Source organism: Pseudonaja textilis, chromosome 2, assembly GCF_049901715.1.
Source record: "Pseudonaja textilis isolate UNSWEBS1 chromosome 2, rPseTex1.2, whole genome shotgun sequence".
NCBI lineage: Eukaryota > Metazoa > Chordata > Lepidosauria > Squamata > Elapidae > Pseudonaja > Pseudonaja textilis.
The window spans coordinates 103,251,262-103,278,459 of record NC_141991.1 but is presented as its reverse complement, the minus strand read 5'-3'; the positions used below and the strand labels follow the sequence as shown (position 1 = coordinate 103,278,459).

The 27,198-nt window shown below is 36.2% G+C and overlaps 1 protein-coding gene across 3 annotated transcripts in view; it reads right to left on the bottom strand.

Moving 5' to 3' along the window:
• Window positions 1-27,198, bottom strand: part of QTGAL (queuosine-tRNA galactosyltransferase) — a 145,592-nt gene that overhangs the window by 106,535 nt on the left and 11,859 nt on the right. For 2 of the 3 annotated variants that reach the window (XM_026702126.2, XM_087924757.1), the window contains exon 5: window positions 16,525-16,590. The exons of the other annotated variant lie outside the window; for it this stretch is intronic. In XM_026702126.2, the coding sequence (XP_026557911.1) occupies window positions 16,525-16,590 (66 nt within the window). The remainder of the gene's footprint in view (window positions 1-16,524; window positions 16,591-27,198) is intronic. 3 annotated transcript variants of the gene reach the window in all.

Genomic DNA, 27,198 nt, shown 5'->3' with positions numbered 1-27,198 from the left:
TAAGAGTTTTAAGGTCAAACTAAAGAAACAGTATTACAAAAGCAAACCCTAACCATCTATGCCTCAACTTCTTTATATTAAAACCTTTAATAGAAAAGAATGAAATGAAGATGCTACAAAAAGCTAATAATCTCACTATAATCTGTATTAAACTTTCTAAATGTCTGAGAAACATGTAGCCAGGCATGCCCAGTCTCTTGTTATGTAACTAGTAATTTTGTTATGAACAAAAGGTATCTTGGAACAACTACAAACAGTATTAGTAAATTTGACTTATAAAAACCACTGATTTTATAAGGAATTATGTGTTAAGAATATCTTGGGATTTTATTTGAAAGCCCACTATTTAGGAAAAAGACGTCAAAATATGTTTTGGAAAAAGAACTTTCAAAAAATACCAAATCAAAGGAAATACACAATGCAAATTACATGTGGCCAGGAAACTTCCTTAAGCATTCAGAGTAATGAAATGCCTGTATCCAAACCCCAAATTCTCTTTCAAATCAGCTCCTAAAGGTAGAATGCAACTTTATCAAGAATGAACTGCTAAACTAAATCCCTAAATGAAGAGCAGATTACTAGATATGCTCTTGACCCATAAATAAATACTGAGTTTCTTTGAAGTTTGGCCTATTCTCTTTGATCTATCCAAGACCTTTTGAAATTCTGACCTTCAACTGTAGGTGTTGAACTCCTTTGAAATCAGTCCTTGCTGCCTAAGTAAAGAACATACAAAAAGACTAAAGATGGAAGGAATACAACTGTTGCATTTTATGTTTCCAGAAAATAATACATGGACAATATGAAGCTGTATGGAAAAACACCATTTGAAATAGAATCTCTGCTCAACACTGTCCATATATATACAGCCAAGATAATGCAATGGAGTTTGGGCTGGATAAATGTGCCATTCTTACCATCCAGAGAGGAAAAATAGTGAAAACTGAAGGAATCAAGATATCCTTATGGAAATAACATCAGAGTATGGATGAAGATCATCAGTACAAATACCTGGGCATCCCTCAAGCTGACAACATCAAGGTTAGAAGCGAATATATCATAAGAGTGAAGAAGATCTTAAACTTCAAATTCAGCGGATGAAATACTATCAAGGCAATTAACATCTGGGCAATTACAGTCATTAAATATACAGCTAGAATAGTAGACTGGACTCAAGTAGAACTAAGAGCCCTATATAGAAAGCCCCCCAAAATAATGACAATGAATCACATCCTTCATCCACATAGTGATTTTGAATCTACTTATCCAAGAAAAATGGTGGGAGTGGAATGTTGCAAGTATACCAGACTGTTGAAGAAGAAAAGAGCACTGGAACAATATATGATGAACAGTGAAGAAGATGCCACCAAAACTAATATAATATGAAATCTTACAGAACTAGATAGATCAAACTGGATTGCAAGAAAAAAAATTAAGAGCAGAAAAAATAAATGACAAGGCAAAGTATTACAATAAATGGCCAGTATACTAAAAAATAAAAAAATCAGGCAAAGCAAATAATAATAAAATCTGGCAATTGCTAAGAGCAGGAAAATTTGAAAAAGAGACAAAAGGGCAAATTCTGGCTGCACTACTGCAAGTCTTAAGGACAAAAGCATACAGAATCAGGATTGAGAAGGTAACAATAGATAGCAGATGATGCCTCTGCAAAAAAGCTGAAGAAACAGTAGACCATCTACAGTAGTTAGTTGCTGGAAGAAGATCATACTAACTACAAGCCACACTATGACAAAGTAGTAACAATAATGCATTGAAAGAACTGTTAAGAAATGTCATTTGCCTGCAAGCAACAACTGGTGGGATTATAAAATAGAGAAAGTAATAGAAAATGAAGAAGCTAAAGTGCTCTGGAACTTTAGATTTCAAACAGACAAGCACCTACCAAAGAACATCGAGACTTAACAACTGTTGATCTGAAAGACTAAAAAAAGCTTCAGATATTGGACAGTAGAAGACAAAGAACTGTAGAAAAGGTAAGTGGACTACCCAGTCGACACACGGTTTGAAATGAAAGATGGAATTATTGTAAATACAAAATAAAAAAACTTTTTCAAAAAAAAGAAAGAAAAGGTAAGTGGACGAACTACGATGGGCAGTAGTGGGTTCCTACCTTGGTCACTACTGGTTCAGTGGGTGATTGTACATGTGTGCCCCTAACATGCGCGTGCACCCCAATGCACCAATCAGCTGACAGGATGTAGAAGAGTGACCCTCCCACCCACCCACCCATGCACTTGTTGCTTCTTTTATCCTCTCAGCTGATTGTCGGTGGAACTGGTTCGGCCGTACCGGTAGGTTTTTTTTTTTTACTACCGGTTCGGTCAAACCAGTCCAAAACAGTAGCATACCACCACTGATGATGGGGGATGGGAAGAAGGGAGGGGGCCCAGTGGGGTGGGCTGCATGTCCAAAGGTCATGGAGACTCAGCTAGGCAAAATGGGGAAAGACAACTGGGAGACCTACTTCAGGGGCCTATGGTTGGCTATAAGATCAAGTGGATTGCCAAGCACCAGAATTTTGTAGATGTGACCACAGGTCCACTACAGCAACTTCTGGCAGGGGTCCTAAGTCTTTTTGTTCAGCACCATAATTTCAAACGGTCACTGAACAAACGGTCATAAGTCAAGGACTACCTCTAGCATGCAACAAACATCTGATAAGGAGACAAAAAACCCAAAACTACAGAGAATGTAGGGTTAAACAAGATTTTTGTTGTTCCAATGTCATGTATCTGCACTATAAATATGTTCATATTATGGGTAGACAGAAATTTAGTTTGATCTGCATTTAATATGAATCATTCTTATTTGCTCTTGAACAAATAAGAATCAATTATTTTTTGGTTTCACATTTTCTCTGAGTACTGTTATGCCATCATTAGATTTTAAAAATAAGCTCAGTTCCCTTTGACTATATTAGCACTTCTATACAGTTGTCTCGCCAATAATATGGAAGTGATTAGCTATTGGCTTTTTTCAAGATTTTTTTTCCCTTTTATTTTTAGTCTACATATAAAACACTTAAGGACAACTCAACATTCTGGAGAGAGAGAGAGTTCCCTGAGGATGGGCTCCAGCATGAACCCCAAAGCTTGGTAGAATAAATCTTTGGTCAGGTGACCAACTCAGATTGGATCCTGCAATGTTTTCCTGGGACACATATATTTGCCTTTATTCACAACTCAGCATTGAGTGGCATTTTTCCATCAGTTGCAATCAAGCTTAGCATATCAGTTAAAGCTTTAAAAAGGTTCATGTATTCATATTATTAAGAGGAATTAAGGAATACTTCTCCACTTCATAACTTAACACGTATGTTTAGCACAACAAATTTTCAAAAATTCAACATAAGATAATAGGTGAAAGCATTCCGTAGTGACTTGGAATGAAGAAGTTGCAAGCTGTATTAGATTATGATGGAATGCAAATTAAATGAGTTTCAGAAGTGCTGCCGCAGGTAAAAACAAAAGGAAAATTAAAAGGAAGTTCTAAGATTTCACCAATAAGCTGCCCCCTTTTATTTTGCTTTGAAGAAAAGTCATGTTTTCATGTGTTCATGATTATAGTTAATGACTGCTGTAGAGATGGGCCAGGGCCAAAGCCATACCCGATCAGCTCTAAAACTCCAGGAGAGATTTGGCTTTGAAATGATTTCCTTTGCCTCAGGTCTACATGGAGAACATTGCAAAGCTATCACTGCAGCTGCCACTGAAGATTTGAACTCAAAAAGTTTAAACAGATAATAAATCTTGCTTTGACAAATGGATATGTTATATAGGTATATGTGTATGTTATTCTTAATACAGGAGGCTTCACCTTCATTTTATGGAAACTAACTTAAATTAATTTACAATCATTATAGTGAACACCAAAGCAGTAAGTGATATGAATAATCTACATGAGAATATTAGTGAGGTCATAATCCCCAGAAGAGGAGCAAAGTACATCCCCATTTATATTCTGAGACTCTGGCAGCTAATTATTTTGCTTCTGTGCTGTCAAAATGTGAACAATTGAAGATTATGTCATCATATGATCAAATTAGTGAGATTTTTTTATATGACCAGAAATGGAAATATTTGATACTACCCAATATGGAGAAATGGCTGGCGAAGTTGACAGATTTTACTGACATTGATAAATTATTTTCTTTGATTAGAAAATAGACATTTATCTACATTCACTGCTGACTAGAATCTCTTATAGACATTTTGTGTAAAAATGAAAAAAAATGAATTTGTGACTTATGATTTTGACAGTTAGACAGGATAGATAATTGAAAGAAGATGCAGCCTTAGAGATTAAAATGTATTTGTATAATAACTGCCGTGAAGAATATCAAAAGCCACTAGTTTTTTCTTTCTTTTCTATTTTTCTTAACTTTTTTTTTATACTATTTCTTTTTTCTTTTTCCCTGATTACTGCTAATTAGTTTGGGTTAGTTTTTATTTATTTGTTTAAAATAACAGAAATTATTTTGAAAAATGTGAAAGTAAATAGCCTTCTGTTATTTGTGATACACTGACATCTATCAAAATGACCCAATTTTTTGAAATACCAGGTATAAATGAAAAATGAAAGACATACTAACTAGGTAAACTTTATATTAACAAAGACTTGATATTTTAAATTCTTTCTGATCATCAATTAATATAGTACGATTTCCCTATGTCATTTATCCACAAGTCAGTTTCTTCATGTTAATCTATCGGTGTTTATCTTTTTCATTTCAGAAATATGCAAGAAAATCCAAGTCTACCAAAAGAAGCATTAGCAAAAATGTATTTAAATTTTCTATATGTGAGCAGCTATCTAGGAAAGGAGTTAATATTAAAACTTATGAAAGTTTCAGTTGTGTTGATAAACTCAAGACTCTGGCATCATATTAATATAATCTCTCAATATTGAAAGGCTTAAAAGATACCTAACCCATGAACAAATAATATAAAAAGCAATTATTTTGCTAGAAAATTGGAACAAGATCTTACAATGCTCATGTTTAGCTATTTAACACATAGAGAAATATCCTGTTAGTACCTTCAATTGTGGTTTTAACATGTGAATAAAATATGATCACCTATTGAATAACCATTTTATAATACTGCAATAATAGCATCATTGTTAGATGTGGTTATTGGCATGTGGAGACCATACTGGATTTAACATTTAATTACTAAGTTGTATCAGAGAGAATGGTTTAGATTTGTACTGTTTCATTAAAATATAGAACAGACTTGAACTAAAAGTTGCTTTGAAAATCCACTGTGGTTTTGCAGAAACTCCAAACAGAAAAAAGAAGTCTGAAAGCCCAGTTTAATGAAAAGCAAACACACTGCTGAATTTAAGCATGTTTCAAGCAAACTATGTGGAAATATGCACTAAACCATCATAAGCACTGGACTTCCAACACTGATAAATTTTTCTTTTTTTAATGATAAAATGTAATGAAGCCTTTTTATTTATATCGCTATGATTTTTTTAAAATGGCTACTGTTCTAGTTCAAGATCTTTAAAAAAGCACACAGGACTGCTTTTCCAAACCTCATCAGTTAGCAAAGCAGATAAATCTACACAGGGTTTTAAACATGAACACTTTTTTGCAAAAGAATCATACCAGAATTGTAGTGTACTTATGCATATACTTCAAATACCGAGAAAGAAGAGAGCTGAGTTCCTGACGCATTGCGGCCCAACTATCTTCAAAATGGCAAAGGCGTTAGCAAGACCCAATGATGTTAAACAGATGGCATAGCCAGACCTGAATCGAATGCTGAGGAACCATTACACGCCCATCGTGTCCAACCTCATTAGGAGACATGAATTCTACAAACGTGACCAGCAAGAGGGTGAAAGTATTGGAGACTTCGTGGCAGCGTTAAGGGACATTGGAGGGGCATACGAATTCCTCAACATGGATGAAGCCATGAGGGATAGTATAGTCCTCGGATTGAGACGCTACCCTACAGAGCAAACTGCTAAACCGTCCCAACATTACCGCAAATGAAGCCATCGCCGAAGCGACTGCAGATGAAGCAGCAAAGAACTCCACGGCAAAAATGAAGCAGATGAATACAACCAACAGCCCAAGCCAAAATAGAGAAAAGAAAACAGAAGGGGGCCAGAAGCATACTACCACAACCTCTCACCATGAAGATATTGAATCATCAACAGAATCCAAAGAAGATGAGGAGGTAAACAGACTCCACTCAGAAAGAAACAGGAGAGAAAGACGAGGGAGAAAACCTGAGTTTCACCTGTGGGTGAAACCTGTGCCGGGTGTGGGGGAAATCACCCGCGTTCTGAGTGTCGTTTTTTGGATGCTCTCTGCAGGCATTGCGAGAAACGGGGGCACATTGCAAGGGTCTACCGAAACAAAAAGAGCTATAGTCCCAAAAGACGAGGCAGTACCCCCCTCCCCCCAGAATTAAGGAAAAGTCAGCTGGAAGTCGCTGGAGCTGGGAACACAGAAACCAACAGCTCAACAAGAAGGAAGAAACACATCAGACAATCACTATTGGGACAGCCAGAACTACAAACACTTGTGCAGAGGCACAAACCATCGTAACGCATAGAGGAGCCTTTAAATGCAACAGATTACAATTCGGTGTCAGCGTGGCCCCTGGCGTTTTCCAAAGCCTAATGGAACGCCTCCTCCACGGATTAAAAGGGGTGGTTCCCTACTTCAATGATGTACTAATATCTGCCAAAGATAAAAGACAACTAAAAGACCGATTAAGGGCAGTTCTGTTGAAATTTAGAGAAGCAGGACTCAAAGTCAAAAAAGAAAAATGCCAACTTGCCACAAATCAGGTCGAGTTCCTAGGATACCTTATTGATGAAGCAGGAATCCACCCCACAAAAAAGAAAATACGAGCAATAAAAGAAGCTCCCAGACCCAAAAACAAAACGGATTTACAGGCATTTTTGAGACTCATTAATTTTTATCATGTTTTTCTGCCACAGAAGGCAATAATAGCGGAACCACTGCATAGACTCCTCGATAAAAAAAGCCATCTGGAAATGGGGCCACCAAGAAGAAGCCGCGTTCCAAAGAATCAAGGACTTAATTACATCTAAATCTGTATTGATCCAATACAGTGACACACTACCCCTGACGGCCACCTGCAATGTTTCACCTTTAGGCATAGGTGCAATACTCAGCCACACACTACCAGATGGCAGAGAAGCACCGATCGCCTTTTATTCCAAAACATTAAACAAAATCGAAAGGAACTACAGCCAACTGGATAGGGAAGCCTTGGCAGCCATCTCGGGGGTGAAACGCTTCCACAAATACCTATACAGCAGGACATTTTCCTTAATCACTGACCACAAACCACTACTGGGAATCCTGGCCGGAGACAATGCAACCCCCAACTTCCTATCACCAAGAATGACAAGATGGTCGGAATTTCTCGCAGCCTACAGTTACAAGCTCATTTATCAACCAGGAAAAGCAATACCCCACGCAGATGCATTAAGCCACTCACCACTACCAGGTCATGACGACGACCCAGCTCCCACCATGCATACCATTCAAATGGAAACAGTTCCCAATTGGCCCCTCACCACATCGGATATAGCAAGGGAAACAGCAAAAGATGCACCGATGCCCCAAATACTGAACTGGGTAGGACAGGGCTGGCCGGAAAACGAAAAAACTGAGACTTTTAAACCATTTAAAAACCGGCAAACTGAATTGTCAATTGAGAAAGGATGTATATTGTGGGGAGATCGAGTAGTAGTTCCAAAAAAACTACAAGAAGACATACTAAACATGTTGCATGAAGGATACCTGGGCATGGTAAAGATGAAGTCCCTGGACAGAAGCTACGTCTGGTGGCCAGGAATAGATAAAGACGTTGAAACCTGGGTCAAAACATGCAACAAATGCCAGTCATCCAGACCCACTCCCCCCTTGGCACCGGTCCTTGACTGGGAGACACCCATAGGCCCCTGGTCAAGGATCCACATAGACTTTGCCAGACCCACAAAAGGATATACTTATTTAATTACTGTGGATGCCTACTCCAACTGGTTAGAAGTCAGCATCATGAGTTCAACAACAACGGAAGCCGTCACCAAACAACTAAAGAGACTTTTCGCCACCCACGGCCTACCAGATGTAGTAGTATCGGACAATGGGCCACAGTTTACAGCATTGGCTTTTGAGCAATTCCTCGAAGAACATGGAATCAGACATGCTCTGACAGCGCCGGCTCATCCGGTGGCAAATGGAAGGGTGGAACGCATGGTTCATTACACAAAAGAAGCACTAGAAAAACTTGAAGGAAATGACATGCAAGAAAAAATCAACACCATGCTCACCATCCAACACATAATGCCGTGCACAGTGACAAACAAGAGCCCAGCTGAACTGTTAATGGGCAGAAAGTTGCGCTCCTATCTGGACAGACTACACCCCACTTACAACCCCGAAAAACCACCAGACTCTTCCAGTAAGTACCACTCCTTTTTGCCAGGCAACCTGGTCTATGCAAAAAACCTTACCGGAGAGCCATTGTGGCTACCGGCAACAATCATACAAATTACAGGTCCCCAATCATATCGACTAGTAACTGACAGCAGATCATGGAAAAGTCACATTGATCAATTACGGTCACGATACATCGAACGCAACACCAATGCTTCCCGCAACACGGAACAAACAATTCCCCAAACACCACCAGAACTTAATAAAAAAGCGGGGGAGAACATTTAAATAATAAAGAATATGAAAAACCTCCAGTAACAAATCACCAACCAGAAGCAGAAAACCCAGAAATAAATAAAAACTACTTATACTTAGATGAAGTCGAAAAAAGAGAGCTGAAGGATTCCCAGGGAGAAACAGCCAAGCCAGCTCTACCTGCCCGCACACATTGCCGAGGAACAGCGAGGAACATCCAATCAACCCAACAAGGCATGGCAGGAGCGGCATGGCTGAGGTACCCTTCCAGGCGGTTCCAAGGAGAAGAGCAGAGAAGACAGCGGGCCTGACCGAACCGGCAGAGACCAACGCAGAGACTGAACTGCACAGGTCAACAAGAACTCACAAAAGCCCCGCCTACTTGCGTGACTATGTCACGTAATGTTGGAGCGAACCAAGAGGGGAGGGGTGTAGTGTACTTATGCATATACTTCAAATACCGCATTCTTATTGGGTAGTTAACATAGCTTAATGATTGGTTAAAAATGACAGTTTCGGATTGGCCGCCTAAGCGGCGGGAAGTTTGAATAACTGCCATTGGTTGCGAGGCGCAAGCAGACGCTATAAAAAGGTCTGCCGCGGCTCGACTTTAGTTGAAGTTACAGAATGCTAATAAAGAGCTGAATTCAACTCCGGTCTTCGAGTCTGTTTTATCTGGCGATAGAACAAGAATCACATTAACCAACAGGACATTTCTTGAAATCTAATGCAACCTTAAACATTTAGGATGAAAAATCTATTCAGAATGTAATGCTTCCTGATTTCTAGAAACCACTTTATTTTATGTTGTTAGTGTAACTTTCTCAGAACCTTATCATTCCGAAAAGAAAGCAGAATATTATATAAAAGCATAATACAGTTAGTAGTCTTTCTGTTTTTCTAACTCCTTGAATTTAGCAGATTTTAAGAATATTTATCTGAAGTAAAATGATTTTAAAAATTATTGAAACTATCATTAAACTTTCACATAGATTAATATGCACAAAATATATTTTTAAATAAATAATCTATGTGAAAGTTCAATGATGGAAAGAATATGGCAGCATAATATGGAACATTTCTACACCTGTTAGCCAATATCTCCTTTGGAAGTAATCAATTCTACTTCACCTTCTTTACCTTGAACATACACAGTAAGTGAACGTGGCTGAATGTTTTGAGGTCTTCTGATATATAAAATATATCAGATCTCAGCCATCCTAGGTTTGCATCTCATAACCTTATTCAATGTAGTTTCATTTCTCAGCGTTAAGTTCCATTCTATCATTTCAGCTTATAGAGCCCAGATATTTTTTAATCTTCTCTCTTATCTAAAGTATCACTTCTCAGTGCAAACTTTCTGAGCGCTGTATGCTTTAACCTCTTCATTCATACTGACAAAAAATGTTGAACAGCAAAGAGCCAAGACAGATCCCTTTGGCATTCTACATTTTACTTCCCACCAAGCTAAGCAGATCCAATAATGAGCACTCTTTGAATATAGTTTATTCAGTCAACTAATCACGTATCCTTTGAACAATAATATCATCTATCCCATATTTACCATTTTTTTCAAGTATGCACATGACCACCCGGCCAGATCTTTGCCAAATAAACTGGCAAAGACCTCATCCTATCATATTCTATGACATGCCCAAGTAACTCTTATGAATATAAGCTTAGTCTTGCAAACTTTTTTGTGACAATCCCATTTTGGCTCATGTTAACGCTGTGGGCACAACCAAGTATTGCTAGATCATCTGTTCAAAGAATATGACCATTTTAAGTTTGACTATTTTCATGTATTTATAATGTTTTCAATTAAGTGCTATAGATCACCAGAGTCACTTTCAAGCATCAGCTAAATATGATTTATAAATAAATGAGAAAAAGCATAGATTTTAAACTGACAAATCTACAGTTTTTTCTCCTTGTTCCCCATTTTGAAAATGAGGAAGTAATCTGCAGATCTCATTCTTCAACTACCTCACCAGTCCTCTAAGAGTCTTCATCTATTATTAAAAGCAGTTCTGTGGTCACCTCCACTAATTCCTTCAGTGTCTAAGAACATAACTCATCTATTTCAGGATACTCGGATATGCATTAATTAGCTATATACTTATCTTCTTGTCTTCCCTAAACTACTGTTTCCTCCCCCACCCCCTAGTGCCATAATAATGACAAGCTAGGGCTCCATTTCCCTTCCATGAGAAGATAGATGCAGATTAAAAATTAAACTATTCTGCCTCCTCACCACTATCCACTACCAAATCACATTTTTTTTCCTAGCAATGAATTATATGCCCATTGTATTTCCCATTATTTCTAAAATATCCCAAGACACTTTTTTTTGGCTATTTTCAGAATCTCTTAAAAGCCTCCAGTCACTTTGAACTTTAGCCTTTTTAATAGGCAGAAAGAATGACCTTGAGGGAATTACAACCAAGACTACAATTGAATAAAATAGTGGGTTTTTTTTATAGTTGGAGCATTATTATATGTCTTTATAATAAAACTTTTATTGGCCTACATGATTTTGCTTTCCTAATCTAGTCTACCTCGAAAGGCTAACATCAATCTTGCAAGTCTATCAAAGAACTTCTTTGTCCAACCTCTAACTTCTTTCCCTGTTTGCTTTCTAGCTTTAATATAAATAACATTGAAAACAATACAGGATTTGGTGGCAGCTCCAAGGTGTTATTTTCTGGATTTACTGAGAATGCAAAAATGAAATTACTGAAGTTAATGTTCCCAGTAAGCATATTTAACTGGGAATAACTGATATTAGAAACTGTTGATTGACCAGGTAAGAGTAATAGATTCTCTCCAAACAGGTTATCCATCAGAACAATCAAGACAATTAATAAGGCTAGAAGCAAGACTGAGATATTTTTAAGAAAACTGGTATGTCGCAGAATATCTATGGTTGGATTGTTGTGATCTTCTCATTTACCTCACAAAAGTCAGATATTCACCATAATCACAAGCTTTTGAATTCTGGAATATCCCCTTCCTGGGAGTATACTAATGCTACCTTTAATAGCGAAAACCACTCTGTGATATAATGATGTCTTGACCACTCCTTAGACCCAGAGAGCCAAGACCCTGCAGATAACCTAAATTAACTTGGATCAAGAATAAACCATTATAAGCATCTTGCTCACATTCTCAGGCTGCAGAAGATGAAACTATCTCCTGAAACTTGAACAAGATGGTACATGTCTACTTCATTAATAGCACTAAGATAGCTGTTTGTCTATAAGGCAACTTACTCATCCTTCATTATCCACTATGGAAACAAAGCAAATAAAGAAGGTAACAAAAACAGACATCAAAAGAAAAATGTTTTTGCTTACCATATAACATTGCACATAAAACAAAGCTTTACTGTAAAACTTTTAATTGATTTTGAGGCCACTGTAATGTTGCCTCCAAATGAAGAAACTAAATTTGACAATTCTTTGGATTTGCCAGATAAGAAACAATGATAGGAAAATTGTAGGAATGCCTTTTTGTTTTACAATCCAAACAAGTCAAGATGGAAACATACTTTCATTGCATATATGCCCATACCACCCTTGTTATCTAAAAGCGGATAGCACTGAGAATTGGGCAACAAACAGGGCAACGACAAACACAATACTTCTTAGAAGAAAGCAAATGCATACAAAGGACTGTCTCTCCAGGTCAAGCATGCACAAACTAATATAGCAACTGCCACAATTGTGGATACCTGCAAGACATAAGCAAACCACGTATTTGTTCAATTCCATCTTTTTCTATCATCTGCCTACTATGCAACATGTTCAGACAAGTGAAATGAGACCTGGCAAAATATGAGCTCATATACACACATTCAACTCCTTTTAGAACAGTCAATGCTGGATTTCTTTGAATATGATGCCTGCCAAGTTAGGCATGACAATGTTGTGATACAAATTAAGGTCTAAAAATTACACTCTAACAGTTTGTTTCTTTTGTTTTCATTCTGGTTCAAAGAAAAAGAACATTATTCATCTGACCTTATCCTCTTTCAGCCTCCCCAAATACTTTTTATTTTGCTACCTTTCTTTTTCAAATGATATGACACATGTGGAAAACAAGTGCCAAACATTTTTAGTCAGAATATATTGTGAATGTATGAAATTGAAAATGAGAAGTGATCACAATAAAATATTTTCTCACATCACAAATCTATTCCTACATCTTTGTAAGAAAGCTCATTCACTTCAAAAGACAACTTTGCATACTTGCAACTTAAACAAATTAAACAACAACTCAAACTCAATTTATAGCCTACAAATAAAGATATAGAGTGCTGAAAGCCAGGACAAGTAGATTTAAACGTAGCTTTTACCCAAGTGCTGTGATCAGGTTAAATGCAGAGTTATGAATCTGGTGGTCTTAACATATATATATCCTGGTTGTACAGTTTTTAACTGTTATTTGTTTTAATTTGTTTTACATTGTTATTTGTATATGTCTTTTGGTGTTGTTCAGTTGTATGTTGTGAAAGAGCACCTTATTTCGTTGTTCTCAGGTTTGTGAGTACAAGGACAATAAATTTATCTAATCTAATCTAATCTAAAATACAAGAACCTTTTTCAAACAATGACCACAGTATGATTGACTTTTGTCTCATTTTACGCCCTCACAAAGAAGATCACAATGATGAATCTCCAAAATACAATTTCAAAAAAGCCAACTATTACCTCATAGATGCTGATCTGTCATCTCTTGATTGGCACTTTCTGTTCTCTAACTGTAATACTACAGAAGATCATTATAATGCATTCTTACTTGAACTTGAAAGAGTCATTAAACTATATGTACCATTAGTAACCCCTAAAAAAAACAAAAACAAATTACCCATAACAATAAGGAAACTTTAATTAAAAAAAATCACTATGGCATAAAAACAAAACTAGCTATGTAGCAAACTTTAAAAACCGATACAACACCTTATGCCAACAGATAAAGGCAGAATGCACAAATAATTACTGTAAGCAGGAGGAAAACCTCCTACGTACAAAATCTACCCGCGCCTTCTACAATTTTGTAAACTCCAAACTTAAAAGACTCAAGAACCATCCCACCTCTAAAGGGACCAAATGGGAAAGACTGCAGAGACAAAGCTGTTAAGGCCAACCTCTTCAGCACATTCTTCAGTTCAGTCTTTGTAAACAGCAATGGCTCATGCCCCACATTTCCTAGTCATTCCACAACTAAATGCAATGATCACTACATATTGACTTTACAGAAGATAATGTAGAAAAGGCACTATGAAACCTAAAGCCATCCCTATCTATTGGCCCCAATGGATTATGTTGTGCATATTTCTTAAAAAAGCTCTCCTTTGCCATAGCAAAACCCCTAAGCATTATATATGATATATCATTCAAAACAAGCTCCTTACCGAACCTATGGTCCTTAGCTATGGTCATCCCTATCTTCAAAAAAGGTGACCCCAGCCTGGTTGAAAACTACAGACCAATCTCACTGTGTTGTATCACATACAAAGTCATGGAATCAATCATTAACCAATTCATCACCCTCGTCTTAGAGTCAAACAACCTACTCTCCCAAAACAATTTGGTTTCAGGAAAAAAATGTCCTGCAACCTACAACTCCTACACTGCAAAAACATATGGACTATTCTACTTGACCAGGGTAAAGCAATAGATGCAATTTACATAGACTTCTGCAAAGCCTTTGATTCAGTAGTAAATGAGAAACTACTGTTAAAACTAAACTCTTACAGCATTTCCGGATCCCTTCATAAGTGGATTACTGCATTCCTGTCAAACAGGCAACGAATAGTAAAAATAGGGAGTGCTATATCAAACCCTGCTCCAGTCAACAGTGGTGTCCTCCAAGGCAGAGTTTTAGGACCCACACTCTTTATACTCTATATAAATGACCTTTGCGATCACCTCATTAGCAACTCCATCATCTTCGCGGATGATGTAAAGCTATTCAACACCAACAACAATGCTACTGTTTTTCAAAGTGACCTTGATTAAATGTCTGAATAGTCAAACATTTGGTAACTCCAAATCTCGACCAACAAATGCTCTGTCCTACACATTGGTAAAAAAAATCAATTCACCAAATACAAACTAGGCGGATATGACCTCGTTGATGACCCTCACTCTGTCAGGGATCTCGGAGTACTCATATCCAATGATCTAAGCACTAGAGCTCACTGTAACAGCATTGCCAAAAAGGCATTAAGAGTTGTAAATGTAATCTTACGAAGCTTCTCCTCTGGAAATATTGAATTGCTAACTAGGGCATTCAAAACCTTTGCTAGACCAATACTCCAATACAGCTCATCTGTCTGAAATCCGCACTGTATATCAGACATTAATACAATTGAGCAAGTCCAGAAGTATTTCACGAGAAGAGTACTACATTCCTCTGCTCGCAACAGAGTATTCTATATCACCAGGCTTGAAATTTTGGGCTTGAACAATCTTGAACTACACTGCCTATGGTTGGACTTAAGTGTAGTACACAAAATTATCTGCTACAATGTCCTACCAGTCAATGACTACTTCAGCTTCAACTGCAACAATACAAGAGCACACAACAGATACAAACTCAATGTTAACCGCTCCAAACTTAATTGCAGAAAGTATGATTTCAGCAACAGAGTGGTCAATGCCTGGAATGCACTACCTGACTCTGCTGTTACATCCTCAAACCCCCACTCCTTCAGCCTCAAACTATCCACTATTGACCTCACCCAATTCCTAATAGGCATGCATAAGTGCACCATCGTGCCTCCCGTCCCTGTCCTATTGTCCCCATTTATTTGTACCTATTTCCTGTATTCTTACTCATGTTTATACTTATACCTATTATCTTGTAAGCGATTGACAAATCAAATAAATAAAAATAAAAAATAAAAAATAACTGCCTGAAAGCTGCAGCAGAATGAGATTAGTAGTAAAATAATTAAGTTTTAGATGGCCTATTATGATACTGCTTATTAAAAGGAATCCATCTGTAGTGGCTACATGTTTTAGCAGTTATTTTGTCAAATTTTCTCTGGGATAACTGTAAAAAGTTTTACGTTTCTGCAACCTGCCATACATATCTGAGTGGGACCACAATGTACTCTTTCACAAAAAAAGGTTTGTTTTATTTTTTCCTTATCCTGCTTTTACTTCCCTATCACAAGAATGCCCAAACTTCTCAACCTAAGTAAACAATATTAATGAACTTACAAGTGTACTAAGAACACCTGACTTTGCAGTGTGTGTTTTAAAATTAAATACACACACATGCAGAATAACATCTACCCAAACCAAAATGGTTATAATTTCATCTAAATTCATTTATCTGTTTTTAGCACTGCAATTCTGATAATTGTTCTATTTTAATTTAAGGATTCTATCATTTAAAAATTTGGCAGTTTGAATGTCATCAACCCTCCAGTTATTTAAGTAATCCACTAGAGCCCTCAGAGCAGTAAAACTTTTTACAGCTATATCACATGTTGCTCTATTACAATCTGTAACAATCTTAAATCTGAACTGTTATTGTTTTCTTTTTCTACATCCAGTTTACTCTAGGGTAAAGTTCCAGTTAATTTTACTATATTGAAGCGTACTTCAAACCTGAAGTATTTCAGCCATGCATTCACCAGGTACAATTTGTACACTATTACTACAAGTACTTCTTGCTTGACAATGGCAATAGGGACTTCTGTCACTTACAACTACATTCCAATACAACGTTAGAGATTTCCAAACTTTTATGTTACAACTCATTACACATTTTACTAACAACAAAATGAAAATACTCACACTCCTTGGATACTTAATATTAGCTTCCCATTGCAGCCTTATTCTCTGGGGCATCATCACATCATCCTGTAATAAATGGCATTCATTAATGAATCAGAAAGAGAATCCACCTGAAACAATTAATTAGAAAAGGCTGTCAGATCAATGATCAATTTTCTGCCCTAAAGTCCAAAATTATAAGGACCCAGTAGGGTGCAAGCACTGGAAAGATTCCAGATAATAAATTATGTGAAAGCTGTTTCATGGCCATCACAATATTAAGATCTGATTAATCTGATTTCAAATTATTCCAACATTCCAGTTTATACCACAAGTCTTCTTAAATTTTGTAGTAGAGAAAGAACAGCATGCATAAGTTGAAAAGGATGAAAACAAAGATGAGATCAATAGTATAAAAACAAATAAGCAATCAATGAAGACTGTAGAAATAGGTGTACTATAGCATTACTCTTCCATCTGTATGCTAAGTGGATAATTGCAGGACATCTCCACAAAAATCTTACCACAGTAATTTGGATGAATGGTGGCTATTACAAGTAATATTGTGGACAGGAAAAGTTGAAATTAGCAAACCAACTAGAATTGAAGATAGGAATTCTTAGTCACCATGCAGAACAGGTCACCTAATTATCTATGTCTTTCATCTTTGCAAACTTTGATGGTTTTATAAAAACGCAAAGTCATTTTAACTAGTTTTGCCACTGTTTAAGTGTCTACCAAATGTGCTGATTAAATAATATGATATTACATGGGAGAAGCATTTGGGGGAATCAAGGCCTTTTCAATCTTTTCCTGAAATCTCTACACCACCCATATATATGACTCCATCCATGCCGAGTGTAGTTCTTGTCCACCAAATGTTGCCACAACTCCACTACAGTTACTCTAGTTCCTCTAACAAAGATGGACCCAGGAATATGCTCTTAGGCCTTAATCTTAGCTTATATACTATCTTTCCTGATTCGAACAGAATGATTCCATAGACTTTGTGGCAATCAGTGACCGAAAAAAATTCAGGAATGTAATAAAATACAGCTTTAATAAATGTTTTCCAATTTATTTTTCCTTCATAGATAAAAGGGGGCAATACCACTGCTTCAACCCATCAGAAAATAAAATATTTTCTGCTGTAGCAGATATAGCTATAGGAAATGTTATGCTGGAAGATACTGACAGGAAGTAAGCTACCAATATTACTAATCTGGTACAACCAGAGAATGATTCAGAGTATTACAGTTTTGATCTACCCATATGCTTCAAGAAGGTGTTGTTCCAAAGATGATTAATGTCTTCAAAAGACTCAAAATCATTACTCTAGAAACTCTTGCAAGACTTATGTCAGGAATCTTTTTTTCTGATTTTTCATTTGTAGAGTTAACAAATTTGTTAACATTTGAATAAAATTAAAAATTCATTCAAATTCAAATTTTGCACCTGAGCTCAGAATGTGCACCTCTTATCTAGATAAGAAATAAATTTCTGCCAGTATTAATATACCTTGGTATTAATGATCAGCAGATTTAAACAAGTCATAGTTTTAACTGAGCAATATCGAAGAATCAGAGAACAATGGCAAAAATGAAAGGATATTTTACCTCTCTCTTCAGCTATATAAAAAGTAACAAAGATGTTGCATCTCAGCTTTGCATACATAGATATAAAAGTTCTAGAAACATGATAGGAGAATACTGTTGAATACCAGACTAGTTTACCACAAGTGGGGAGGAGGAGGAAAAGGAGGATATTGGGCAGTAATAAGTAGTACATTGCAGAATTTGACCATTTCAGTCTACTACTTGATGCTGCAAAATCTGTAGAATTTATAAAGGCTTATCAACACATATCTCTCCACATGTATTTCCACATGATACCAACGTAAGCTTTGCCAGTGGCCATCTATGTACTTCAACCATTCGTTTTCATTTCTTATATGCTTTTGCTGTAGCATGTGAATAATTACCTTGTGATGTTTTAATGGTGGAAATTCTGACAAAATCCGTTTCTTATATATGCTACAGAGAGGCGGATCTAAATCAGGGGTGTCAAACTCAAGGCCCATGGGCCAGATGCATGATGTGCAGGCCCCACCCCTGCCCAGTTTAGCAAAAGGGGGAAAAGTCCTGATACATCACAGACATTGCCGTTATGACACGAGTTTAACACCCCTGATCTAAACCTTCCATATATGTATGTCTTGTGCTGAAGAATGCAACCAAAAAAGTTTAAATAGCCAGAAAATCCTTAGAATCATCCCTTAATCTGAGGAAAAGAGCCAAAACTAAACTATTATTTTTCCTTCTTCTAGGGAGTGAATGGCCTTGAAACTAATTCAGTACCTCTGAATACCAAACACAGAGAGAGACAAAGTAATAAGACAAGGAAAACAATCTGTGCTCGGTAGCTCCATGTAATTATTTCAAGGTTAAAGATAAACAAAAATAAATAAAAGAGATTATCAATTGTAGAAAAGCTTGTTATACAGTCAAAAGTCAGCCTCTATTAAAGATGCACAAAGACTTTTCCAAAGTTGTCTCAAGAAGATCTATTTATCTGACTATTTAAATAGATGATTATGAGGAGACACAATAGTAATACAGAAGCAGATAACACGAGAGTCACCAGCATGTATTCAATCTACATACATCAAGGAACAATTTAAAGTTTTGTAGAATTCATTTTGAAATTGAAAGGATTTCAATAAGGCCTACTTTAAAAGCACTGTGCTAGATTAAAAAAACCTCATTAATCAGGTTATTCTTAACTGAACAAAAGGTTGTAATATCCGTTGATTACAGGATTTAAAATACATCTCATAGTCTTTAAATTACTTATATAGTTGTGCTTTTCAACCCATTTTTAAATATATCAGTGTACTTTCAAGATTTTGCCCTCAACAGTCCATCTCCATTTTCAGTTTCGATTTCATTAATGCAGTTGTCAATGCAGAGATTGTACACATCTTAGAACAAAAAAAATGCAGTAGTTACCAAGACAGACAATATATCAAATATACTTTAATAAATATTTCAAAATAATTCTTTTCTATATAGTAGAAAAAAATGTGTATTTAGCTCTCTTTTTACGACCCTATAATGCCTTAATTTGGGGAAGAGTTGGGGTGAATAGATGGAGCTGAGCATTTAATAGATGGATGCTCTTTATGATGTCACACAGAGTTCACAGCAGAGTTTCTTTATGTCCTAGAAGAGAAACACTTACTGATACCTAGCATTGAACTCTCAACCTTCCAAGTAGGAGATGAGCATCTTCACGACTAGGTTATCACACCACTCTTGATTTTGGTTATTAAATATTGACAAAATATGAGATTGACAAAAAAGCATAATACTGGAAAATATATGGCTGACCCTGCCCTGGACTTCAGAAATATAAACCAGAACTTGAAGACAGTATCATTTGAAATAAACTCATATTTTTGAAGGACAGTTCTCTATAAAATGCAAATAAAACTGTGGCATAAGAATTTGACTTGAATTTAAAAATGTACATCAGATATGCACAAAAACAATGGGTTTTATTTTGAAAATATTTTGTTTTCTCCCAAATGGACCAATCCAAGCATCCTAGGTGTAGTTTGGCTATTTCCATAACCACCTCCTGTTTTGAAAGACACATGTTCAGAAATGTAAGATTAGAATGTTCAGATCAGCTCATTCCAAAGGAAAAAGTTAATATATTAGGTGAGAGTAGACTACCCGGAGATAAATCATTTAATTTATAGCTATTATGCAAAATAATCCATAAAATACATTTACTGAGAACATGTTTTCTGTTCTCCACATTTAGAAGGTAATAAATTGCTGAAATAAGGCAAATAGGATTTTTATTTTGTATCAGGAATTTCTAAAAAGCTCATATAAATTTGTAAGATGGTTGACAAGAGGCAAAAGCTTTCTTACCTAATAATCCTTTAAAAAGATAAGTAGCCCACTTCTTGTTGCTATTTTCATAAGACATTCTATTTGTATTGTACTATATTCTATTCTAAGGGTCCTCAAACTTGGCGACTTTAAGACTTGTGGACTTCAACTCCCAGAATTCCTCAGCCAGCTATGCTGCATGGAGAATTCTGGGAGTTGAAGTCCACAAGTCTTTTTTTTTTTTAATAAAATTTTATTTGAGTTTTCACAAAACAAAAGTAAAGTATCTTTTTTTAGTGAACAGCATAGTTCCAGTTTTCACATCTCCATACAGATATAATCTCAATTACATATTCATCTTTCATATTTGATTTCGTATCTTACCAATACTTTGTATATTCTCTATTAATTTTTCTCAAATACTCCCCTCAGGCTTATTTTATAGCTTTCCCATTCACTTTTTACTCTACTTCCTTTCTCTTACAAGATTTTCATATTTTCATAATATTTATATTTTCATCTGTCCTGTTTACAATTTCATCACATATTTTAATTTCATCATTTCCAAAAAAATTCCTCGTTTCCCCCTCCTCATTTCCTCCTCATTTCCTCCTCATTTCCTCTATAGTTGCCAATTAGAGTGTGTTCCCCTCATATCTTGTAATTAGTTCTCTTTCAAATCCCGTTAAACATTCAATTTTTTAAATTGTCCCCTTAAGCGTTTATAACATTCAAATCCAAATAGCTATATTATAATCTATATCACTTTTCAGTCAGATTCTGCATGGTACTTTCCCCTTAAATTACCTCCAATACACTTTAAGTTCCAAAGAAAAGAAAGAAAAAAATAATTTATTCAACTTCATCCTAGAAACTGATATTGATTTCATTACAACCATTCTCAAATTTCATTTCTATTTTGTAAATCCTTGAATATATTTTCATACCTCTTTCACCTTATAATCTTTTTATAATAATCCTCATAATTCATTTCAATCAAATTCCATATGTTAACTAGTAAATTTCTCATATTTTTTTCTTTCTTTCACCTTTATTCCATTTATCTCTATTTTTAATTAGCAAGCATTCTATTAGTAAACAGTACTAGGTTCAATATTCTACTTTGATAACATATATTTGTCTATTTTCTACATTGTTTATTGTTTCTAATATATTTATACTGTCCCTTGTCACCTTGCAGAATCCTCTTTACTTTTTTTTCTTCTAACCATTGTCTCTGTGTCTTTTAAATAAACAGTTTCTTTTTATTTTTGTTCAGTCCCCATGTTTCTTTACTTTCTGATTCTGTTTCTTGTGATTTCTTTTTCCCTTTATTTTCCCCTTCCTTTTCTCACTCCAATTTTTGTCCCTCTCCCACTTTAAAGCTTCCTTCTGTGGTCCTCTTTTCTGCTTCTTCCTTATATTTTGTTTATTTTTCAAACTCTACCTCCTCTAGTCTCCAATTCTTATTTCCCTTTCCCCCCCTTTTCACTTCAACCCTCGTTGTTCCATTTGTTTGTTAAAGATGGCCTCTTCTTTATTCAGCTCTTCTTCTTCTTCTGGCATTCCTCTTCATACTGTAAAACCGCCAATTCTAAAAATTGTAGAGCATAGCCAAATGATTCCCCTTTCTCTTGCAACTTTTCTTTCATGTTTTTTAATTCCATTTTCAGTTCCAGAAAAAGTTCTGCCATCTTTAAACACTTCTAACCAGTACTTTAAAGAAACCACAGTCTGAAAATTATTTCCCATAGTTAATTTAATTAGTTCATCTAGGAAGCCAATATCCAAAAATTCAAAAGTTGCCAAATAATCCCAGAATAGTTTATTCTTCCTTCTTTCTTTATTTCAAAGTTCAATGCTCCACTTTCACTTTCTGGGGGCTCTATCTTATTGTAGCAAGATTTCACTTACTTTGTATCCTTTAAAGATCTTTTAAATCTTCACAATTAATTCCTTTTACCATCAAGTGGCACTCTCTGCTATGTCCAAGTTCCACCCTTTTTCTTCCACCTTTTCTTCTCTTTGATGGCTTTTAAGTTTCAAAATTCTTTATTTTTTGACACATTCAAGTTCAGCTTTAAGTTTGCCTATTTAGTGTCAAAATCGTTTTAAGCAAATATCTTCTTCAGGCTTCTCTTTTATAGTTCAAAGCCACTTTCAGCTATCAAATTTCCCTTTTTTTTCCTCTTCTCTGCTGCCACTTTAAAAATCTTTCTTAAAAGTTCTTAATTATTTTAATTCCGGGGTACCTTGTATTTAATTGTTGTTGCTGCTTAGCTCGGTCATCAAGCTGTCCTCTTCTTCTACACTCCTGCACATTCTTGTCCGATCTTCCTCTTTAGGGTGGCCGTCTTGACCACCGCTACAGCTGTCTTCGGAGAGGAGTAAAGGCCAAGCCAAGGAGGGGAAATGCAGTTCCCCTCAACCCAGCTGGCGGTCTCCCCCTTCTTCACCACCTCTAGGGGGGGCTTTGGCCCCAAATCAAGTAGATTGGGGCCCTCCAATGGAGAGCATGAACTGAAACTACGGATGATCGCGGATTTCGGTCTTTCACCGATGAAGTTTAACCGAAGTCCACAAGTCTTAAAGTTGCCAAGTTTGGAGATCTCTGTTCTATTCAATTGTATTGTCCATAAAATTCAGTGCACAATATATTCTGCTGTTGGCTATGTTACCTTTACAGTCGAAGTACAGCATCTTGAAGAAATATCAATTAACTATAGTAAAATAATTAAGAGACCTATTGATTTTATTTCCAATAAAGAATCTAGAAACTTAGGCTATATTCCCCCAAAATATGCCACTAAAACGAAAGAGGTACTTATGCTAGTTAAACATTGCTTCTGTTAAAAATGAGGTCACTCAATGGAAGGAAATTATCATAAAATTCTAATAAGCCAAAATGATCCAAGGCTGATTACCTATTTTTATCATGCAGTCAATATTACAGAAAAGTATTCAAGTTGTGTTAAAAAAAATCCCCCACATTTACAAAATGTAAAAAACCCCTCTCACATTTTTAATAGTTACAGTTCTCAAGATCCTGTTTTGGCCATATTCAGACACATTCCACATGAGTGACACCAACATTATATTCTGGATAATTCATTACCAACTTAGAGAACTGAAAGTGAGAAGTAAGAAAGGTATATAAAAGCAATCACAGACAAAGTTAAATTTCGCAGCTGGTAACATATGTTTTTCAGAAATTATTGCACAGTATTAAGAAACTGCTTCCAACAAGAATAGAAAGTAATTCCTAGATGCGTATCAATTTCAGGAATGTTTCTCTTCTTTCTGCACTCTTAAACACAGAAAATAATGGGAAGAACATCCATTTGTTTATCAACACGTCAGATGTTTAACTTATTGTGGGACAGTAACTCTTAAAACATTACTTCTACTAAGCAAATATAATAGAAAAGGGGGAAGGCAATGTGACATGGGTTAACTGACAAGTTCTTATGCTGAAGTAGATTATCAGCATTTGATTGGGAACAGGTTTGGAATGGTTAAATGATAAAGCAGAAAACTGATTCCACACCCATATTCCAGTGCAGCGGCAATAAAATATATTTTATTCTGACAAAAGTAGCACTGTGGTGGGGATTACAAAGTCTGGCTCTTTTGGACAGGTATCAACATCACAATATTGTACATGTAGAAAAGGAGTATGGTTTCATCAAACATTGCAACACTGTTTTTTGTCAATCTGACACTCCTTGTTTCCCCCATGGATGGCTGCTATGCAGGTAAGAATTTTCAAAGGCATAAAATTAAAGAAAAACATACTTATTGCTGCTACTTCTACAATACTTCTGTTATTGAAAGCAAATTAAAACATTGTTTACAAGATATAGCAATAGCACTTAGACTTATCTACCGCTTCACAGTGCTTTATCTGCACCAAGGAAAAAGATAACTTTAAAAAATCCATCTATTTCATCTCCATTTTAACATAGTTTATTTCCCATGACAGAAGTTGTTCATAATCAGATACGGCATTGTCTGTAAAAGTAACAATGTTTTAAATCATGATTTAACTTTTCACAAATGACAAAATTGCTAGTTTTTGTTCAATAAAAAATCAGAACATGGTTAGCCTAATCGTGGAGAAAATGACAACTGCACTATTTTTGACCAGTAGCAATTTGCAAAATATATAGAAGCCAGTGGAGTAATTGCTTTATGCAGTAAATATGATTATATCTGCACATCTTGACACTTTCTGTATTTTCACTTTCAAAAATTAAAATAGCTTGTTTACATTTTTGACTTCTACAAAATATTATTTCAAACATCCACAAAACTGCCTCCCAAGAACTGGGAAACCAGCAGATTAGATCTGTATTCAGTAGTTTTGTAAGCCATAAATTTCATATAGAACAATTACTGTTGCTAAAGTAAAGAACAATTAATACTGTTCAAACATTTGCTGTAAATATCGCTTGCTTTAACTGTTTTGAAGTTTTTAAAATACACATATATTTCTAACGCATTTGTATATAAATTTAATATTCTATCCACTAATAGCATGGGCACAACTTCTGAATGAATATCCTGGATATTTTTTTTGCTTCATCAGAAATTTATCTATTAGAAGTTCCTTCCACTTTTCCCTCAATTCAATGACTAACACTTTCTCTTTCAATTTTCCCCATTATCAACAATTCTGGAAAGCTGGTTAAAATACAAAGACTGACCCAAAACCACACAATGAGCTTCCAATGCTAAGGTTTGGATTTAACCTGAGTTTTCTTGGCCTAGTCCAGCGTTCTAGCTATTTTACCATATTGATTCATTCTTCTCTACCCCAATGGATCAGAATTCAATTGGACTAGTACAATTAACTCTGTGTTTCCTGACACTAGTTCTAATTTATCAAGTGCTTCCTGAAGTTAGAATGGCCTTTTCCTTATTCCTATTTTGAAAATTAGTAAAAACAGTCTGGAAAATGGAAGCATGGCAACTGAACTTATTTTTTATTGGTCTGAGACTTTTTCACTACTCATCCAAGCAGCTTTCTTAGTCTGAACAAGTTGGTTCAGCAGAGAGTCGTGAGTTAAGAAACTGCTTGGATGAGTAGCAAAACATCTCAAACCAACAAAAAATAAGTCCATTATTCAATTTTCCAGACAATTTTACATGGATGACTCAGAATCTTCATTGACATACAGGAAGAAAAACTAGTGTTTCTCAAAGGAACATTCAAAGGACAATAAGACTGGTAGTAAATATGAACCTGCCACATTTGTTTGTGATAAAATCATTTTCATTTGGGAATTTATTTTCTTGTAAGCTACTTAAGAGTCATTTGATAAGGTAACATGCAAATATGATAAATAAGGAAATTAAAATTATAGGAATATGCGAAGAATCTTGTTGAGGTAATTCCCGTTAGGAGAATGAGCACACAGAGGGAGACGTATTGAGAGTAGTGTTTGAATAATACACACACAGAACACAGATACACTGTACAGTAAATGTAGGTTTTCTACTTTCAATAAAGTTTTAAACCAAGTTCAAAATAAGCAGTCCAAAGTCATTCACAGGTAAGATCAGTCAGTTTTCAGTCCAGGGATAATCCAATAACAAAGTCCAGTGTCAAAAACAGTTCAGTATCAGACTTGCATCAAATCCAAGAATATCAGTCAATTAGGAGGAACGGCAATAATCTCCAACAGAAGGAAAACAGAGACTCACTGAGACTTCTTCTGAGATGAAGACTAAGACAACCCAGGTTTCTGGCTCTATCTTATGGCCGTTTGAGAAACCACACCCAATTACACTTTTAGGATTCTCTTAAAGAGGCAGTATTAAAATGTCTATCCTGGTTTATATATTTCTAACCCAAATAGCTGTTAGGTGACTTACATTCCTAACAAATCTGATGGATAGTTGCTTACATTCCTTGCTTGCCTGGGAGGGAATATGTGATTGGGTTTGGGTGATGGTTAATTCTTCTGAGGGAGAAAGTGCTTTCTGTCAGATTTACAGAAGTGGTGATCTGACTTCTACTCCAGAAATTATCAGCTTTCATCCAGTTTCCAAGCTACTCTGTTTAAGGAAGACTGTGGAGAAAGTAATTGCATTATGACTTCAACAGGCTCAGAATGAAATAATGAGGAGAGAGATCCAGTCTACCTCTCTTACTTTGTGGAGTGCTACAGAGTTCAATCTTTCTCCCCTCCTGTTTAATATCTATCTGAGGCTGCTAGATGAAGTCATTTGACAGTTTGGTTTGACTATCACCAATATGATAATGATACCTAGCTTTATATCACCACAGGCCATAGATGTCCTGTCCCAGTGCATAGAGCAGGGATGTCAAGGCCTGTGAGCTGGATCCAGCCCATTGGGTGCTTAGATCTGGCCCGTGGGGCCAGCCTGGAAATAGCAAAGATCCCGCTCGTGGTGCCTCCCCGTGCCCCATTTTAGGCAGCAAAGTGCCTAAGGAGACTGTTCAAGCCAAAAATCATCAGCTTTCATCCAGTTTCCAAGATACACTGTTTAAGGAAGACTGTGGAGAAAGTAATTGCATTATGACTTCAACAGGCTTCAACAGTGTGGGGGATGAGCACAGCCCCCCAGCACCCTATTGTGCAGGAGGTGTTTGTTCCATCTCTCCCCCCTCCTCCCCCAGCCCGCAGAGAAGATCTACAGCGCTGATCCGGCCCTCGAAGAATTAGTTTGACACCCCTGGTATAGACGCTTTGGGGATCTGGATGGGAACCTACAGGTATTAGCCCAAGACAAAAGAGACTGAAAGGCTTTCGCTGTTTGGATCTTC